The sequence below is a fragment of the Zonotrichia leucophrys genome, chromosome 4 (genome assembly GCF_028769735.1).
Source record: "Zonotrichia leucophrys gambelii isolate GWCS_2022_RI chromosome 4, RI_Zleu_2.0, whole genome shotgun sequence".
NCBI classification, from domain to species: domain Eukaryota; kingdom Metazoa; phylum Chordata; class Aves; order Passeriformes; family Passerellidae; genus Zonotrichia; species Zonotrichia leucophrys.
This window is the reverse complement of record NC_088173.1, coordinates 50,903,312-50,924,372: the sequence shown is the minus strand read 5'-3', so window position 1 is coordinate 50,924,372 and position 21,061 is coordinate 50,903,312. Positions and strand designations below refer to the sequence as shown.

Sequence of the window (21,061 nt, the reverse complement as noted above, 5' to 3'; positions counted from 1 at the left end):
GTGGGAACTGTGACCATTCATTACTGCAATGCATAATATGATTTGCATAGGACAGTGTCACATGTGCAAAAGTTGTTTCACTGAGAGCCAAAATAAGAAGCTAGCATTTGGTTACACTTAGAATTTTTATTTATTAGACTGAATGAGAAAGAATAAACATTTTCAATTAAAATGACCCAAAATATCCTTAAGAAAATTAAAAAGCTAAAGATACGAAAATCTGTATGTAAATACAGTAGAATCTCTAAAATCAGTGCAGCTAACTCTTGTTAGCAGGTGCATTATTGGTGGGCCCTTTTTGTTTTACTCTGATCACCTCAAAATAAAAAATAACCTGGAAATGTTAGCTTCTCCAAAACAAAACTATCATCCAGCACTAATGCTGCAGAAAGGAACTTGCAAATGCCAGCTGGAGGCATTTAAACCTCAGACAGAAGTAGGTAGGTATAGAAAATTGATAGTTTTAAAGAAGATTGCTGACTTGACCCAGATTCAGTGTGTGCTGACTTCCTTTCTGAGCACTGAGGACTGGCATTAATGGAAGGTAAGACTGAAAAGTAGCAGTAATGACATGGTACCAGATGGAGGGGGTTCTCCAACGACTGAGGAGGCTCAGAAGCCGTGTAATTGAAAATGCACATGTTTGAAGGCATGTTTGGAAATGAACCTGTGCTGTTGTTGGGCAACTGCAATTTGCAGAGCAATCTGATTCACTGCCTACTGACTCCTGAGGAAAGGAGAATATAAAAAGCTATCCTTTTCTCTTCTCTTGATGTACACTGAATTTACATACACTGATGTGTTGATACAAGATGCAAGGCAGAGAAAGAATCCGTTACCCTTCATGCATAAAAAGAGAAAACTACAGCAGAAATTTAATTTATCAGTAGAAACCTGTCATTTTGTTTATTCTGCAGTGTTGTGTTATGATTTCCCCAGGCCTTAATGGTGTAGCAATAGCAATCAGTAAGAACAATGTACTCTGAATGCTAATACCTGTTCTCAAACTGTGGCCGTGACAGCATTAATTTTTTACCCTCCTGCCTTTTTACTGTGTAAAATAACCTCCATTTCTTATGGAGGTTATTGAGGGATGTGGAACACAGCTGTAATACCTTTCACATGAAAGGAATAATGTTTAACAAGAACTGAACTACTTGTTGGGTATCAGCACTGTTTATGAAGCACTTAAACATTGAACAGAGCTGTATGTGGAGCTGCATAATTATGAGTAACATATTCATGTCCTTTGATTTCTCTTGGGTGATGGTTCAATAATTTGCCAACATACTGCATGATTCTCAGAAATCTCTTTAGATTAACACCAACAACAAATCTTAACTAAACCGGTTAAACCATGGCTTTCAACCTCAAGCCTGTTAAGTATTTTACTTTGGGCAACAGGAAAGCCATTCAAATTCAACTGGAAAAAGAACAGTGTTCAGTGACCTTTACCAAATGTCTCTTCTAACAAGGAAACTATTTAGCTCCTTTTACTCACCCAGTTACACACAGGGGTGGAAGAACCAGCATTTCGCATGAGCTGACGTATTCTAACTCTATTTAAAATCGCTCGGTGCCTTGACATGCGTCCGCTTGTTGACACTCAGGCCTATTTAACAATGCATGACAAGAAGGGCATTATGGCTAACACAAGTACTCTCAGAGCACAGAATTAGCTCAGCAGATATCTGACACTAGACACGTCCTGAGCCACGAGTGAGGCTCCTGGAAATTAGCACCGAGTTCCATGTACAATTAAGATGTTATTTGAAAGGACTGCAGGAAGAAATCAACACTTGGGACTATTCATAGGAAGAGTCTTCAGTAAGCACTGGCATTGTCAAGAGCTGATTGTAAGGACAAGACTCTGGCTTTAGTTTAGAGGTTGCAGGAGCACATACTGATCCACAGTGATCCATACAGTTAAACTCAGTGCAGTGTCTCTATCCCAGCATGGTAATCACTGAGTTGAAGAGCTACAGGACCCACATACCTCACGACTGGAATGCATCCTTTACTGCACTGTGACCCTTTAATATGAACCTTCACTCAAAAAAGGCATAATTTATTCCACAGCTCATGAACAGGAATAGTAGAATATGAAGTGAGCAATTTTTAGTCATTCCTATCAGCCAAATCCAATCTTTCCTCTACGAAGCATGACAGTAGTGACTGCTGAATTTGGCCGGTGACTTCATCAGCAGATGACAAAACTGGAGAGGAATTTTTAAGTGATAGTGCTAAGAAGGGGATAAAAATGCAATGGCAGGCAAAACATTGAAGAAAAAAAGAAAAAAGATGGTGTGATCCTCCCCTCTCCGTCACTGCTTATATACAAGAACAAGTAATCTGCAGTACATGAGACCTTGCAAGCTTCAGAAGAATTAAGACTTTGGCCCTGAATTGTTAATTGCTGCACAGATAGACCTGTCCCTAAAGCAAGAAGCTTTCAGTATTACTAGGCAATAAAACAAACAAAAAAAAAATCAATGGTTGAGAAAACACAGACACAAGGAAGCAACATGTCTTGAGCCAGGTCATGCAGGAAGGCACGTGTAGAGCTGAAGAGGACTTGGCTGCATTTCCTGTGCTGTGTGCATCAAACCATACTGACACAACACTAATCACTATGCTACTCATACACCAGGAACATTAAATAATTTATTGTACCCATCTTTGCTTCATTGTGATCATCTTCAAAGTACACAGCAGACTACTCAAAAAAACCCAAAAAACAACAACCCGACCTAGTGGAGATGTTTAACAGCCAGGTTGCAACTGTCTTGCTTACATACAGCCTATGTAAGAACACACCAATGTGACCATTCAGCACAACTACTTGGCACCTTTGGTGGAAACGTACAAAAAACAGAATGCAATGATAACGCTGAGGTGCAACAACAACAGTAAAAACTGAGTGCTACTTACCTTGCACAAAGAATGCATAACACTCGCAGTTCCATAACAAAACACAGTAATAAGTAGTTTTCAGTGAAACAGCAAATAATTCCCGGTTTTCCCTGTCACTCACAAACCACTCATATTTACCATGTATGATGTTTTAGTAGTTGCTTTAGCTTCTCCAAACTGTTCTACTAATTTTTCATTCAAAGCAGCACTTATTGGTAACACTTCAGGAGAGGGATTACAAACTTGCCTACCAGAAAATGCCAGCTGAATTCCTGTAGCCTAATCCTGACAATGCTGGAATCAATAATATTTCAAGCTAAACTTCATAACTGTTTTATCAATTGCCTTCCATTAAATAACCACTAGATGTCTTAATATTTCTCTCCAGCATCTTGACATAATTTAGTCACAGAAATCATTTAAAGCATTAGCAAAAACTCCAAAACTATTCAGTTTTAGCAAAGCAGTTTGAAATACAAAGCTGCTTGGTTATTATACTTGCCTTCCCATTTTCTTTCTAGTATTTCCAATTTCACAATCACATTCTAAGTGGTTTTGTCTCTTTTCTAGCAATGGAAAGATTTAAAGAAATTGTATAAGGCCTCGTTAGATGAAAACAGCAAACAGGCTAAACTGTAAAAGGAATGTTTTCAAACTGACTAAAATAGTAGATTAACAAAACACTAGATGCTTTTCCTTAAACCCCTCCCAATTACAGTTACTGGAGGTGTCATTTCTCACAGTGGTAGGCAAGTAGTTCTGGAATATGAAATACAACAGTGCCAGTTTTTTAGCACAACTTGGTCAAATATATTAGCATACATTTAGCTTTAAACATTTCAATTGGCACAAATGACTTCTGTTTGAATACGGGTCTTAATTTAGAACATTAACGCTTGATTCAAACCATGCTCATGAGAGACTGAAATAACTTTTTAGAACGATGAAATTTTCATCTTGTCTGAATGCTCATTTTTAAAAAAATAGAAGGCAGAGGTGGCTTTATTACTTGTAGCAAAAGTATTCAAATTGGAAAACTAACACTGATAGGCTATTCTTGGCTATTTTCAAGTTTTCTTTAATAACCTAACTTCAAGCTTCACTTTTTACAAGAAAGCTTTCTTCCACAAAAGAGACTTTCTACTTGCACTATAAAGAAAGACAAAATAAATCCTCAGGGATTAAAGTCAAAATTCTAAAACCTGACCTTTATTTCTCCTCCCTATGTTTGCTTCTTGTTCCCAGCCCATAAAAAAAGCAAAAAAAAGTAACAATAACTAGGTACCGAATGGTTTTGTTGGGAAAGCTGTAAGACAATACCAGTAATTTCAGTGAAAAATGGATTAAGAGTTAAGTTAACATGTGCTTGGAGACCTCACATAAATCTTCAGCACTGGTTATTTTCCACCTGAATTCCTAAACCAGAGTTGAAGTATGACTGAAGTGCAGAGGCTCTGGGATGGCTCTCTCTGCTGGGGTGAGTGCACATAATGCACAAATAAGTGGAAAATACACATATTTTACTAAGCAAATATACTTGGTGGCGATATTTTCAATGCCAAACCCAATGTGAAATTACACTCATTGTGTTATACATGAGGGCTATTTGAGTAGGGCTTCTTTTCTGGCAGTTTACAAATAGCCCCTTCTGTATTTAATGCCCTTTTTAAAATATAGTTTTCTTCAAGTCAATCATATAAATGAGAAAGCATTCTATATAAATTTATGTATGTTTCTTTTCTAGTAAGGAAAAGAAATACTTCTATACTGTGCTTTTTTAACTGTATTTTTCCATGACACAACCAAAACAATTTAAGGGTGAAAATGAAAGTAGGTGGTAGCATATTAGTTCACGTCAGGAATGTATTGCCTATATCCTCTTTACATGAGGGTTCTTCAGCAGATACCCAATACAGAATAACCCAATAACTTAGAAATCAAAGAAAGCTGTTGAACTTTCTTGAGTCTCCTGCAGAGGAGATCAAAAGATCAAAAGCACTGTAATATGGTAATGCTTAGCCTGAAACAGAAAGAGGCAAAAACTGTCAGAGTGGTTTGCCCCATCTTATTTTCTACCCATACTCTAAGACTCACCAGTGTATTTTAATTAATGTGCACACCCATTTGTTTCTTTATTGCACAGGGCAAGTGGAACTGAGGGAAAGCACATTCTCCTTGTAGCCACTCACAGTTTCTGCTGACTTGTTCATCACCATACCAAAGATACTGTGTAGGAGTTCAGTTTAGAGCTTTGGGGGAATTTAAGATGTAAATTCCTACTAAGTGGTTACTTATTTCTCAAATGACAATTTCTTCGGTAGTAAGTGGTTACTTATCATTTCTCAAATGACAATTTCTTCAGTCTACAGTAATTGCTGTTTTAAAGATTGTTTCCAAAATACTCCAGCTTTCACCTCACTATTTCCAACAACAAATGCCAGATGTAGTCAATCACATTTGCAACTAGGTGAATACTGGTAACATTCCTCAGCTTCCTGAATCAGTAGTTAAAATATTTTGGGAGCATCTTAAAGCTTTGCTGTTATCATGAAAGGCATAAGGAAGGATATTGATACATTATTTATAAGTGGGATAACTATGAGCATCATTATACCAACAAGAAAACTTTCCAAGACTCAAACAGAAATTGATTTTTTTTTCCTGTACTTAGATCTCAGAAAAGCTTGGTAAACATCCAATAAAACCAAGTAAGTGGGAGAAAATATTCTGACCCCCTGCATTTAACACCACTGCTTCCTGTGGGTTTCAAGCTGTGGTCCCAAGAATCAGTGGGTCTGCAGCCCTCTCATTAATGCTTTACACTGGGTAATTTAGAAAATCCAGTCCCCTTGCAGCAGATCCCAACTATCTGCACAGGATTCTGTGCCTCCACAAAAGCTACTGGGGTCCTTCAATCATGGAACTTCAAAGCCCACTGTCTACTCACCAAGCTTATGTTAGGAGTGCTTATAGGAGTTCATACCTGTGCATTTTTAGGATTATTACTTTTTTTGGTATGCAACACCTTTTAAAGAAAAAACACAGGCTACAGCACATTTCAGTGCAGAAAACATCCAATAGCTTTATCTTTGAAAATCAGAAATTTAATTCAATTAGAAAAAATAAGCACACACGCAGTACCAATGCACTGAACACATATGACACATAATATTTAGGAGCTTGAACTTCACATAGCTGGCTCACACTGAAAGACATTTTTAAAAGCCCTCTAGACAGAGACTAGAAGGCAAATGTCCTGACTAATGCTGTACCGCAGGCAGCACACTAGAAATTGATTGTCCACCAGCCATCAAGAAGAAAAAAAAGAGTCCCAAAAAACTGTGCTTGAGTTTTCTCCAAGTAATAAATGTAATTGATATATTCAAGTAATGCAATATCTGAATTTTAGCACAGTTTCCCAGTAAACACCAGTTCTGGAATCCTTGGGGAAGTACTGCGAAGTACCATACTGTTAAGAACATTTATTTTTCCAAATACAACCTCACCTTAATTCATTTGTAAATATTTCTCAAACCTGCTAATAAGACAAGATGTATTTATAACAAAATAATCTTATTTCAACGGAAGGGCATGTAGGATTTGGATCAATAATTTATCTTCGGCACACCATACATTTAGGGAATCAGGTAAAATTCTGCCTGTAAGAATACAGTTACCTCCAATTGGGAGGAAAAAAAAAATTACTTTTGCTGTTTTGGCAGTCTGCTGCTTCTGAGAGCAAAGAGCACTAAGAATCACTCCCATATTTTTAAAACAGGGACAAACAGGAAGTCAGAAGTACAAAAATATTCCATAGCGGGTTGAAATAAGTGTGATGTTATAGCATGGCAAGGCATGCATTGTTTTTTTTAAAGGAATGTAAAAAGACAAAACTTCAGAAAGACAAAAAGGCTAATGAATTTAGCCATAAATGTGACCCAAACCCCAGCAGATAATGCCTTTATATCATCTAGTTAGAACAACCATAGTTGCAGCAGCAAAGCAGAATCGCCTTACTTGAAAATGTTTCTGCTTCTGGGAAGCTGGAGTACGATAAGCAATTCTAAAACTTTGGGAAGGGGAAAATAAAAAGACACAGGGAAAAAAGAAAAAAAGCTTCAACTTCATAGGAGCAAGGCATTTAAAAACTCTTGACCCTTAGGTGTGCAGTGCCAAACTCTCCAGCCAGAAGCTTTGTCAGCCACCACAGCCTCACTGAGTGAACCAAATTCATCCCCGAGTGTGCCGGTGACACACTTCCCCTTTGTTGTGCTGCACTTTGATCATCTTGGAACAGCACCTCACAGATAACAGCTATTTCTATTGCCTCCACATGCCACTCACCTGCCTGGTACAAAATAAAGTAATAAATATCTGATTTCATACCTTCCTACTCATGGGATCCCAGTTCATTCACCTCCTCAGAGGAGGGAGGACTCCAGCTATTCACCTGGATTACAGGCGTGTAGGATTGCAGCCTCGCACTGCTCCCGTGGAAGTCAATCCGCGCAGTTTTATCGGACAATATCCATAAAGGGAGCCCAGCCTGGAATGAGGCCGGGATGTGGCCTTCCTGCAGCCACTGCCAGCCCCGAGGCATTGCAGATCAAAATACAAGGTGTGAGCCCTTGGAATGTGCTCATCTTCTGCAACACATCGGAGGGGAGAGAGAAACACAGGTGCACACTTGTTAAGCTGACAACCTGCAGCCCTTCTCTCCAAGAAGCCAGCACATGGGCTGGGGAGCACAGTGACTCCAACAATTGTCACTTTATGAACATATTGTGAATAGAAAGAAACAGCTTTTAAAGTGCCACCTCGCCAGAAAATACATTTTTTATTCAAACCACAACAATGGATACTAATATAAAACTGCCCTATGCAAACTGGATCAGGAGGCAACTATTCAATTATATGAGATGATAACCCTAACCCCATACTTAAAAAAATCACAAAGCATACATCTTCTAGGTATTTTTTAGACACTTAATTAAAACTTCTTTGTGTCTGGAAATTACCAACAGAACTACCATATCAAACACAGTGGGAATTAATTAATTGCAGAAAAAATATATTAACTACTCAAACTCATTATAAAATTTCTAAATTAGGTTCTAACTCAAAGCTCATTAATGTGAGTGGAAACAGCTTGTATTATGCAGTCAAAAGTGATGGAGCAGGTGATCTTTTCCTATTCCTATGTAGAAATATTTGAGAAACAGATACAGAAACTATCTTTATCCCTTAGCAATTGTGCCTCACAACATGCAGCTGAATATGCCTCCATGCTCTGCAAAACACCACATTAACTTCTTGGTCTATTGCTTCCAGGACCTGTGAGAACTTTGGCATATTATGAAACAAAACAAAAAAAAGAGAAGCAGTAAATTATGATTAGAAAAGTGTTGAAACTAGTTCAGGGAACCCTGCTTTACTTGAGAGAGTAAATATAATGCTAAGTAGCAAAACATTAACAGCATAGTCTTTGTTCAGTGTTTGCTGCACTGCAAAGATTCAGCTAAAACAAAGCACAGTATTAGATGCTAGGATTTTCTTTTTTCAAGCCCCAAATAACACTACCAAGTGGAACACTAAACCTCTTTAAAAAGTACAACTGTTCTTTCAAACCACTCAGCTCTACATGTTACCATCTTTGTATCAACATGCAGTGAAGTAATTTGTCACTTGTCTTTCTAAATGCAAACTTACATATAACAGAGATATTCCTTATTATATATAGTTTTCTATTTACACAATAAGGACAAAGAACATTCTATGCAAGACAGCAGAGAAGAGAGTTTTGAGACAATTGCAATGTTTCCGTCATTTCAGAAACATCACAGAATTGTTGCCAAGCGAGGGCTCAAAAGTCCACAGCGTTTCTGCAAACCCTTCTCTAACTGCAGAGGCATTATCATCTCGGAGACTCACTGAATTGTTTTGTCTGAAGTACTGCCTCTCTCAGAACGGCACAAACGCAAAACTGTGCCTCAGAGTGGAAAAAAAAAAAAAAAAGCTAACCCATCCTGCCCATGGGGAAAACAAATCTGACACAGTGGTTACTATTAATTAGCATTCCTATTTGTTCAATACTACATCCAGTTTCCAAAGGAAGCATGATAGGCTGAACTAGGAAAATGTTACTACTCAAAGCTGCTAGCACCCTATTTCCTGGGCAAACAAGCTGCCCTTCAGTGCCACACCATGCACTGGTGCTCGGGAGAGCAAACATCAAGGTTAACGACTTCCATCTATGCATCGTGCACCAATGTACAGCCTTAAAAAAAAAAATCAACATTTAAAAAACATTTTAAAGGTTTTCCCCCCCCCCCGGTTGAATAAACCTAAGAGAGCAGCAGCAGCAGAAAGGGGACTGCCTAACAGATGGTCACAAGCGAGCAGGTGACCCCTGAAGCTTTCTAGCTCTCTGCGAGTCAATTATTAATGGGGATTTCTCTTCTTACCGCCCCATCCCATGCAGAGAGGAGCAGCAGCAGCAGCAAAACCTCATTCAGAATGCACCCATCCCCGCCAAGTGACTCGGGGAAGAAGCAAATCAACAGCGGCGAGCAGATGGTGCGAGCGGCTAGGGAGCGGGAGCGCAGCGAGCCCGCGGAGGCGCCGTGTCCGAGGAGCCAACCGCAGGACTTACTAACCCGAGCTCCCGCTAAGATATACCGTGGGAGTGCAGATCGCCCGGGCTCCGCACCCCCACGGCTTTGTTTATCGGAAAATATTCAAAATGGAAACCTGACTCCACTTCTAAAAATAGCCGAATTTACTCCAAATCAACTTGAAGTCCCGCTTTTGAAGTGTGTGACAACAGTGAGCAAATACCTCGTCTTATCTCCAAAAGGCAGCATGTCAAGTCAAGGGGGGGAAATGCCCAGACGAGCTCTTCAGGTCCTCAATATTGGGTTCTTCGTAAGAACCGGCACCGAGAAGGGGCGAGCGCGGAGCGGCCGCCCCCGAGCAGCGGCGGCGCCCGCCGGCCCCGAGCCGCCCCCTGCCGGCAGCGCGCCCGCTCCCCGGGCAGCGATCTCTGCCTGCCCGGACTGCACCCCGCTCATCCGGGCAGCGATCCCCTCCCTGCCCGCCGCCCTGCCCGGGCTGCACTCCTGCCTCCCTCCCCTCCCGGGGGAAGGCGCAGCGTCCCAGAGGCGCTCTCCCCACTGGACGGGCTCCTGAGCCCCCTCCTCGGGCGGAGCTCCGGTCTCGAATACTCCGCGCTCGGCTCAGCAGCGCTTAACCCGTGGCCCTCGGTGCGGGGGCCGCCCTTATGTCAAAAAAGGTGATGAACTCACAGGGTGACGGAGCCCTGGAAGAGCAGCCCTTTGTTTTGGGATGACAGAGCACTGACATAACCCGCCCTCCCCAAAGACATCAGATGCTCTTTGAGGCTTCTACCTACTTCGCAGGGCGGGGAAATGCCTAGTTGCTCACTACTCACGAGAAGTTAACCATGTCTGTTTTGAACAGAGAAGAACACAAAATAAATAACTAACAAGCCCAGAACGGGGAGCTCTGGGGCTGGGGCAGCTTCCCTGAGCAGCTCGCGGTGCCGGGCGGGCGCTCCCCGCCGCAGAGCGGCCGCGAACCGGCGGCTGAAGGCGAGAGCCGGCGGGGAAGCGCCGCATATGCCCTTCGGTGGCAGCCGGACGGAGCTGCTGCGTGGTGGTTTCAGTTCTTGCTCTTTCGAGAGCGGGGGCGGCGGGGGTGGGGTAGGAGTCGCTTCTTTTTATTTTCTTTGGAGGCAGCAAAGTGAAATGGAAGAGAGCGAGGTTTTCCTGTAAAAAAGGAACTGCCTCTATCCGCCGCCGCTCCGGTCTTACCTCGTAGCTTTTCTAACAAAGTAAGAGCGGGTGAAGTCGCCGTGATCGTCCAGCCACGCTTCCACCGCTTCCTGCTCCGGCGCGGGGGGAGAGCAGCGCTCCATGCTCCCGCCGCCGCCCTGCCGCCTCCCGCCGCGGCTGCCGGCCCGGCCCGGCCCGGCCCGGCCCGCTTTACAGCTGCGGTACCCCGAGCTCCCGGCCCCCGCCCCCGCTCCGCTCCCAGGTGCGCGGGCAGCAGGAAGCCCGGCCCGCGGCACCCCAGCGCATCTCCGGCCCGGCCGCCGGTCCCGCAGCGGGCAGAGCCGGCTCCACCTCCACCGCGGCCCCGCCTGCTTCGAAAAAGTGTCTTTTTGACAGATCGAGTGTCGCTTTAGAGGGTTCCGCTGTCGGGTGGCAGTGTGTGATCTCTGACAGACCTCAGCCTGGATGCTAGTACTAAACCCCTGGTTTTACAGTCGTTCATGCCTACAGTGCGGCTGTTCGATCCCTTTTAGACTCTGAATAAGCACAGCCTAGCTTTGAGGATGCTCAACGCACAGCTCCTACTTTCTCAAAATTAGACAGCTGGGACTGCAATTTTGGTTAACACTGAGCACCACTTTCATGTATTGTAGTTCAATTCTATGATGTGCACGTGCACATGTTCATAGTAATCTATTCTCTGCATTCACAATGCACCTTTCACAACGGCTAATGCATATCCATGGCTTCCTGTGCTGCCACACGTGCAGTGTCTTTGAAGGTAAGATAACAAATAGCAGAATGTGTCCGGGGAGGGGAATCTACAGAGTCCTGCAAAATATTCTCCTCTGTAGTCAATTGAGAGCTATTGTATGAAATATTTTCTGCTGCTCTTAACCCCCTTTCAGGTGTATGTAGACTTCTGATACAGAGATCTGTCTCCTGTATGTGGAGAGGTGGGGTTCTGCAGCTTGAGAAGGGGCTGGAGCAGGAGCTTCACAGCGAAGGAATTCAGAGCCTATCCATGAGCTCGAGGGAAAAGTTTTATCTTCTATGTCTTTGTGTCACATCTCTGTGTAGCACTGACTTGGACACGTGTATCTTTTGGCTGTCAGAGTTTGTGTGTAATATGAGGCACACAGAAAGGGAGATTTTACATGAACATTACTGTGCTGTAAAGAGGATCTCAGGGGAAATGTTGTGCATGGTGACCAGAGAGCAAATGTGGAGGTAAAGCATAAGCCAGTTACGTGCAGCACAAGTCAAGCTGCTGTTCAAGGCAAAGACAAATCTTTGCCTTCAGCAGGGAAATGCAGAATTACCAAGCAAACTGCATAAACAGACAACATGGCAATAAATGAAGCAGATGTTTAGTGCCAAAACCTGCAAAGAGTGGTATGTTAGGAAAAAGAATAAAATAAACTCGTTGTGTAAATCATAAATTTCTGCATTAACCATTTCAGAAAAAGAGTTCTGAGGTTACAGTAGACATGGCAGTTAAAGCTCGTAAGCTAGGCAGAAGTTTTGGAAAATGACACTGTGTTAAAATGCTTAAGTATAATAGCAATGTAAAACATGCAATTATAGAATGCAGATTTTATAAGTAACTGAAATGCCATTCCTTGAATGGTCTCATATGGAATATTGATCATGGTACTGCTCATCCAGTCTCAAAAAGCAATTGCAGAAGAAGCAAACACATGGAAATATCTTCTTTGTTAAGAGCAGAAAGAGTTTGTTTACAAAAGGAGAAATACAAATATATAATTTAATTACTAGTATTTAAAAAGTAGGACAGTATTTTCTCTCTGTCTCATAGGAGAATAACAAGGTAATGGTCAATGCAATTATGTCAGCTGCAATAGATAGCATCTCATTTCATGTAATTAGGAGTAGCACTAATAGAAATAAGCATTTATCCTGTGGTAACATCCAGTAGGCCCCAGTCAGGAGCAGAGGTTGCACCAAGGAGCACTGTAAACATGTACAGTTAAATACCAGGCCAGCTGAGGTGCATCCAGCATCCCTGTACTCGGTGCCACAAGGAACTGGGACTGTGGCTGCAGCTGCTGGGGCCCCTATCAAGCCTGCAGATAAGAATCAGTGAAGCCAATGCAAATGATCATCTTCCTGGTGGTCAGTGCTGAACTCAGTGGCAAAGCAGCAGCTCAAAGGATTGCTACCCAAGCAAAGAATAGCATAGTCTTTCCCAAAAGAAATAAAAACTGAACAGCTGGGGGAGAAAAAGGGATGCCTTCCTCGTATCCGATGAATTTCCATGAATAATAATGAACATGTTGTTTTCATTTTCAGGGTGACAGGAGGGGATGAAGGCCAAGCATAACAAAGAATGAATGGTCAAAGTGGAAAAAGTCTTCCATAATTTTGGCTTCCAAAATGCTCTGAAAAAGCTCCGTGTATCTTAGCTCTCTCCCAGCTTTCCAGTTTGTTTCCAGAGCTCAGAGGATAGAATTGATGTGGAGTAGCTCTAAACCTGAGAAGGGCTTGTAGTAATGTCACACAAATAAAAATGTCCAGTTCAAGTTTAGAAGCTGCCTGAGAGCAGCTCAGTGTTGAAGCCAGGAAGCTTTTCCATCAGTAGGCCATGCTATTGCAGGACTAGTGGATGGAAAAATTATTTGGCTGAAATCTTTCATCTGATGTTTTGCGAATATTGTCATGTAAGGAGATTAAAAACTGGGGTTGTTGTCTGTATGCTCAAGGCACATAAATTAGAAATTCTGCTAACTCAGGATAATTAGTAAGAATAATAAGGAAGTATGTAACCAGAGGAAAAGTATTTATGTGATAATTTATGCTCAAAGAACTCTATATTTATTTAAATTCATTTGAAAGTAATATAATTCTATTTAATTTCCCTTTAAAAGAGAAAAAAACAACGTTTCAGATGTCAACATTGTTAACTTGCCTGCCTTATTCATTAGATGAATTGGAGCAGCATTTAGCTTTGCTATGAAGTGGGGATTGGCTGTCTTTCTACCATCTCTTAAATCTGGAAAACAGTTGGTCCATTTTGGCTCCTAAATCAAGTTTAGGACTGTACTATATGGCCAGTGAGGCTAGAATATGATAAGGCAGAGGAAACTATTCCAATTCTTTATTAGCCAGCGCTTTCACACATATGCAGTGGAAGAATCCTAATACTAGTGTGGCAAGTTTCCATTCTCCTTCCATTCTGTTGCATAAGGAGAGTGAAATAATAACCAAAATTCAATTCATTTAACATCTAATAGTTATTTAGTGATGAAAACACTAAATGATGAGAAGGTCTTATAAATTTATTCTCTCAGTCCTTTCCAAATAATTGCTGGAAATGTTTCCCCAGAGCTGCTCAGCAATTGCATAACCTGCCCTCTCCTCTGGGATAACAGTGCATATGTCCTACAGGAAGCCATGGAAAACAGTAGCTTCCTCCTATTTTGATTTAAATGTGACTGAGCATTTGCGTCAATCAAAGTACCAGGCAAAATTATTGTTCACGTCAGGAAAGCAGCACCTTCTCAAAGCTGTTTTTAATACATGGATATTTGTCTGGAAAACACTGTCAGACTTTATCTCCTGAAAAATGTAAGTTAGGATTTGAGTTTGACATATTAGCATTTGATATGTAAATCTATCAGTCTGCTCAAATTTTAACTTTTTCTGATTCCTATTGGAAGTCTCAGGATAAGATGGAAAGCTGTTAGCAAGTCTCTTTTCTCAGCCTTCTCTCCTTTAAGCTAAGTAGTGCCACATCTTTCAGTTCTTCCTTGATCATCATGCTTTCCAGCCCTCTGATCATTAATTTTCTCTTTGGGCATTCCCTAGATCGTCTCTCCCATTCCTGCAGTATCTCAGCAAGCTAGGAATAAGTAATCCATCTGAACACAGGTCAAATCCCAATTAAGTGGAAGGAATATTTTGGGTTCCTTGCAAGCTCTGTTCCTGTTAATACCATCACCCTTGCTCATGCCTTCTTGGCAACAGCCTGATGTTGTTGACTTCTTTCCTCTCTGTTCCCTTTTTTATACACTTCCCATGTACTCAGGTGCTGCCTCTAGTTCACCTCTGCCTAACTGCATTTTCTTGCTCTTGAACATTTTTAATTTCATCCTGTGCTTGCAATACATCTCCAATTTAATCAAGCTGAATTCTGTGCCTGTCATGCAATGTGTACTTGGCCAAGCTGAGTGCAGGGCTGCTGAAGGACACTGGTCTGTGATAGGGTTTGATCACTGGGAAATAACTGGATTTGATGCAGGTAGGTGAAAATGTAGGTGAATAATGGATGCATAGGGTTTGGTGGATTTTGCTTGGGAGATGGAGGGTAAGTAGGAAATATGTAGGGCAGATTCATTCCAGGCCCTTATCAATGGCATATCAAACTCTTTCTTCATTTACAATGGTACTTAGCTTATTTTTAAAGAGTTTCTTAGCTTTTACTTAGTAATTTTCAATTAGCAGTTGCTCTTACTAGTACTTTTACTAGTAATTGTGATTTCAAATTGAAGTGTTTGGTTTATACCTAGTCTAACAGATAATATTGACTCAAATTATAAGGGGCTTGTTTTCTAGTTGTGGTTGTTTGGAGATGGAGATTCAGTGGCAAATGATACAAATGAAAAATTAGTCCGATTTTTTTCAAGTACATACCACTGCAATTTGGGCGCTCACTCTTCTGTTTCTGTACTCATATATCACAGATCTTTGTTGAACTTCTCACGCATTAATCTAACAACTGGAGTTTCTGAAGGCCCTCTATCATCACAAATAAGTATCATTTCTCTCAGTAAAACCCTCGGGTTTCTGGAGCTCTTTCTTCGGTACATTCTCCCAGTAATGATCTTTTTGAAACCACAGAGAGGTGTAGTAGCACCAATTCCTGTGTCGTGGTTGATTCCACCTTGGGTAATAAGAATAATTTTGCCTACACTTTGTCCTGGGAATGTGTCTGCTTGGACCTATTAGTACTATTTCTTTCTTTCACAGTAACTCCTTTTCAAAAATAATTTTCTATCTTTTAAATAAGATTTTATTTGTCCCTTTAATGAAAAACGTAGATTTCTCTATGTTAAAATATAGGCCAGACCTCACTAAGTATTCTTAATTGCTCTATATTAAGGGTCTGCCCTTCATGTTATTTATATCTCTATAACTTTTTGTAATTTGCAGCTTTTTCCATCAATAATTTTATATTTTTTGTTCAGATCATTCAGTATGATTTGGGTCCATTTAGTGTGGACCAGACTGATGGTATACATTGCTGGGGCTTTCATCAAAAGCCCTGTAGACTTGTGAGCCAAAGCCCTAATGAAATCTTACAGGAGTTTACTTTATCAAACTAATTCATGGTCTCATGGGAAAATAGGCAGGTTTTTTTATTCCTGACAAAACTAATTTTCTGTGTAGACTGGCGTTAATTGTACTATCATCCTTTCATTGTACACTGATTTCTTCCTGTACCAGCCTCTCCATCAGTTTCCCTGACGTTGATGTCAGGCAAAATGATCTGCAATTTCCTTATTAAATAATGGAACAATGTTTGCTTCTCCTCTGTCTTGAGGATCTTATGTGGAATTTCAAGACATCTTTTGCTTTGTTTGGTTCTTTTTAATTTTATCTTTTAGTGTTTAAGTTTAGGGTTCATACCTGCTGTTATTTTAGTTCTGACATTTTGGAATCTTAGTAGTGAACATACGAATTTCTTCTTTAATGAATTGCATGAGGAATATTTTAGGGGCGCAGAGCTGGTGAAGTATTACACAGTGGACCTAAAAGTTGTTTTTAGGAGATTTTAGGAATGCACAGACATATTCTGGTATTGAAGGAAAATGTTAATCTCTCATTGTGGAAGAGCAACAAAAAAATTGAACAGTAAATACAGTGAATAAAGTTTATTTATGTATAACATTGATATTATAACCTAAAGCTACAACCACTAAATTTTCACTGTTCTGAACAATGTGAAAGGAAAATGTATAAGAGGTTAATTTGTAACTAAGGCTCACTGCAGCACTGCTAAATGAATATGGAGGGTTTGTATAGAATTTTAACTATACTCAAGAAGAAAATGTATGAGAACAGCCAGACTGAAAAGAGGTTGTTAAACAGGAGTGTGTCCATTTCTGACTACCCCATTTGATTTTTTTTTTTTGGAGGGGTATGGCCCAGTCAGGATCCTTCCATGTTCTCCTTCACTTTTCATACCTATCCCCAGAGACATCTGTGGTGTTGATGTTCGTTTGGCCAAGGGAATCTGAATGAGAGTATTCACAATGTACCATTGCTGATCCCAAATCATCAGCAGGCTCATGGAGAGGTTTTCCCCACAGTTCATTGTGGGGAAATGAAATGCCTATTCATTCCTTCTCATCTCTTTTTTTTTTTTTTAAAGCTTTGGCTGATGTGAATACCTGGGGCTATCAAAACCCTTTGATATGTGGTAACTAGTTTCTCTCTGGTAAATAAAAGAAGAAAACTATTAGAGCAAAACAATGAAATGGATTTTTAGATTCTCCCATCAAATAGCATGGGGTCAGCATCACCCTGCCTTCCTGGAGAAGTGAAGCTGTATTTCTCAGGAAATTAGTGAGTATTACAGTAGCTGCTGGGTCCAAATTGTGATAAGAACCTAGCTTTTCACATTTGGTTCCATGTGAGACTGGGTGACAAAGGTGAAAAACAGACTGAAAAGCAGGATTTTGTGTGGGGGACATCATATCTCTTTGCCATTTTGCTTTCCTTTGTTAATGTTGTACAAGAGTTTGTTTTATGAGAATTTTATGGGAATTTTTTGGTTTCACAATCACTTATCACAATAACTGTGGTACTTATCACTATTTCTGAGATTGCTACTTACATTTCATCACTGGCAGGTTGCACACTGTTAAGTTTCTGAGGCAGGGGCTTTCCATGGCCATGTGTTTCTGCAGCCCTTAGCATAGTTGGTACTTCATGTGAGGCTGTAAAACCAATGCAAGGGATGAATTAAATCCATTTTTGTTGGAATCCAAATATCATTTGCATCATCTATGAGCTTTTTTATTAATTTTTGTCCCTCCATTAGATCAGTGAGGACAGAAATAGTTGTCACTCGTACTGTACTATAGGTAGCTATAGCAAAATAGAAAGTTTATGGGATTTCACTTAGGTTGTAGAAAAAGTTTCTGTCACAGCTGAAATGACATCAAATGAGTCCCTCGGTTTTAGTATTACGTTTAGTCTTCTGAATCAACAGGGAGCTGATTTTTAATCTATTTTTCTACAGCCATGAGGGTTCCACACTCACTTCTGGCAGCTTACACCAGGTCCTAGGAGAGGCAGGGGGAGTTGTGTCAGCAATGTGGCAGACTTCATTTGGCACTTCTGCTCCCAAATGGATGCTGTGAGCATCTGAAAACAGCGTGCACCTCACTGGTGGCTGCCTAATCTGCTGCCCTGGGTTCATGGTGAAGGAGAACCTCAGCCATTCAGCCCCAAAAACAAGTAACTGGTTCAGCCCTGCCTGTGCACTGCTGTGGCACCCCATTTTTAGGCATTCACTGCAGATTTTAAAGCAGGGCAGAATCAAACTGTGTGAGAAGAAAGCTGCCAGAAAGAGTGAGGAATATGGGGGCAGCAGGATGGAAAAAAGCACATAATTTTGCTAAAGTGTTCCAATATGGAACAATATTAAGGAGGCTCTTGATGAGCCTAAAACTTCTTCCAGCTGCTTGTGAACTACCAGTTGTGCCTGACATTCCTGATTTCCGGCTTCTAAGCCTGGTCTCTTTTTAGAACCTTGAAAAAAACCCCAGTTTTTATTTGAGCTTATTGAATTTATTTTAATTTTATTTATTTCCAGAGTAAAATGTTTATGTGGAAACAGGTTTGTGTGGTGTTCTCATAGCTCAAATAGAAATATGAGCACCCCTGAGGAAATGAAAAGGGACACAGCATGGGCCAGCCTGTGAGGACAGCTGAGTGCTTGAAGGCTGCAGCCTGGCTCCTCAGTTCATCCTGCACTGAGCACATACATATTCCCTGCTGGTTTCCTCCTTTCCATGTGAGACTGGGTGACAGAGGTGCAAAATGGACTGAAAAGCAGGATTTTGCGAGTGAGGGACATATCTCTGCCATTTTGCTTTCCATTGTTTGTAGATGTAGAAGAGTTTCTGGTTTTTATGAGAATTTTAGGCTGCCTACACGCTTCCAGTATAGTAACATTACCAGGTAAAAGCATGGACAGAGAAGTATTGCAATACTGGACTTCAGTACATTTATACAGACTTCAGATTCATTCATACTGTGTTATCAGAATTTGCAGTGTGTGCCTTTTGATTAGAGCTGCCAACATCTATTTTTTCTGTGGCAGCTGAATTATGAGTTTTGTGAGGAAAACCTCACAGCTGATTAAACTTGTATTGACAGGACTGCATTCTGTACTAACAGGAAAACAGCTACTTCAGGCCCTTAAATCCCATCTTTTCCTCTGCTTTTACTTTAAGGCCGTGAAAACCCAGAGTAAATCAGGAAGCATTTGCCACCACAGATTCTTTCAGTGTAAAGGAAACCAAACATGTCATTGCCAATTGACCAGAGCAGCTCTTTTGATACATTTATGTCTTCTTTTAATCTGCTCTCTGTCTTTCAGATGTGGATTGATTTATCCTTCCAGCATTTCTGTCTTAGGCAAAATATTTTTGTTAGTTTGTAGGAGATAAATCAGAGCTCTTCCTTCTAAGTACTTCGTGTCTGACTCTTAATTTCTTGATCTCTGTGTGGGAATAAAAGTCTGACCTTGTTTTGCTACTTAAAAGTACTCGGGGGAGGTAAGGGAATACAGAACTGTACATCAAAAGGAAGAAAACAACACAAAGCTAAATCAGTCTTCTTGGTGGTTTTGAATTTTTTGTGAGGTTGAAAGATGTTGATTTTCTATGGACTAATATTCATTTTAACTGATACATGGAGTTTAATATTGCAACCAGGTAAAACAAATTTTAGCATTCCTGTAATTTTGTAATTCTATTGCTTGCTGGAGGTTGAGTTATTTAGAATGAAAAGTGTATAACAAAAAAAGGATATAAATATGTCTATAGAAACAAAAGGAACAGGAACTGGAATTCTATGATGTTTATCATTACTAATAAGGAAAGGAAATAAATACAAGTTGTTCTTAAACAAGCTGGTAAAACTGAAAGTGAACACTGCAAGTTCTCCCAAGTGCTTTCCAGCCACAAAAGCTTGCAGAAAGTAGATTTTACCACAGATCTAGCCCAGCTGAGCATGGAGCTGAAACATGCACAGTGCTGTTGTTTCCATTTGCTAACAGGCCTTACTTGCTTCAGGGGTCCCTGCACGTTCCAGCTGCTTTTCATTCCAAGGAGCTCAAAGCTTTAGGACAGTTTGGTCCCTTCATATCTTAGTAGGAAAGCTTTGGATCGAAACATCCTCCCTCATTCAAAACCAGACCTTCTTTCTTATTTATTTTTTTTTATAATTCCCCCAGGATTCTTGCTGTTTCAGAAGAGTTGTGCTCATGAATAGTAATATAAAATAAAATAATTTCTGAAGCTCTTACTACAATGTAATTAAAAAAGATGGAGGTGAAATATCTGAAATATCTTTCAGATTGTGTGTTTATCTGTGTGTTTGACTCTATCAGTTCCTGTAACTCCAGGACCCTTCAAATTCATCAAGCACATCTAGTGGAAAGATAAATGTAGCAAAGTACTGTGAGCACCTCCAAGAAAAAGAGGTGTCCTGTTGAGAAGAGACAGCGTTTTCATGCCTTCATCAAGAGTCAGGGTATCAGTGACCACCTCAGGAGGGGACAGCATCCAGGCAGCAGAGAACCAGCAGTCCCATGAAGGTGTTAATATGATTAATATTAGCATAATTAATATTAAAAACTTGGCAGCCAAAAAGTACAAATAGAAAAAATGCAGCTGGGTTTATTCTGATGCTCCCAGAGCAAGCAGCTCTCTTGCTTCAGGCTGGACTCTGTCTGCTCTCTTGCTCCTTTTCCCCTGCTTACATCTTACCCACTACTTGCAAGAAGAGTGTGGAGACAGCATAACTTTGTTACCTTGCCTAATTTTGCCCTCTTAGTTTTAGTTTCTTTTGGAAGAAATTGGAGAAATGTCCCTCTGCACGTCGACCTTGCAGCTTCCAGCTCTAGAGTCAAGTTCTTTTCTGGTGTGTCTGGTGTCCTCACCACATTTCACCATATTCCCTTTTGTTCTTGCTCTTATCGTCACCAGCACTTGCAAATGCCTTACATCTTGTGCAAGAGCAAAATACCCTGTCCTGTTCACATCTCCCTCTTCTTTGGCAGCACTCAGACACAAGTCAATAGCAACAGCCATCATTAT

General features: G+C 40.8%; 1 protein-coding gene across 6 annotated transcripts in view; it reads right to left on the bottom strand.

Annotated features, from left to right (window-relative positions):
• The window catches only part of PDE5A (phosphodiesterase 5A), a 105,462-nt gene that overhangs the window by 38,980 nt on the left and 45,421 nt on the right, over positions 1 to 21,061 (bottom strand). For 2 of the 6 annotated variants that reach the window (XM_064711634.1, XM_064711635.1), the window contains exon 1: positions 10,746 to 11,028. In XM_064711634.1, coding sequence (XP_064567704.1) covers positions 10,746 to 10,849 — 104 coding nt within the window. In that variant the 5' untranslated portion in view covers positions 10,850 to 11,028. Of the gene's footprint in view, positions 1 to 7,299; positions 7,560 to 9,377; positions 9,564 to 9,750; positions 9,968 to 10,745; positions 11,029 to 17,565; positions 17,669 to 21,061 lie in introns of those variants that run through there. The other 4 variants (XM_064711640.1, XM_064711637.1, XM_064711639.1 and 1 more) reach the window with 4 other exon arrangements.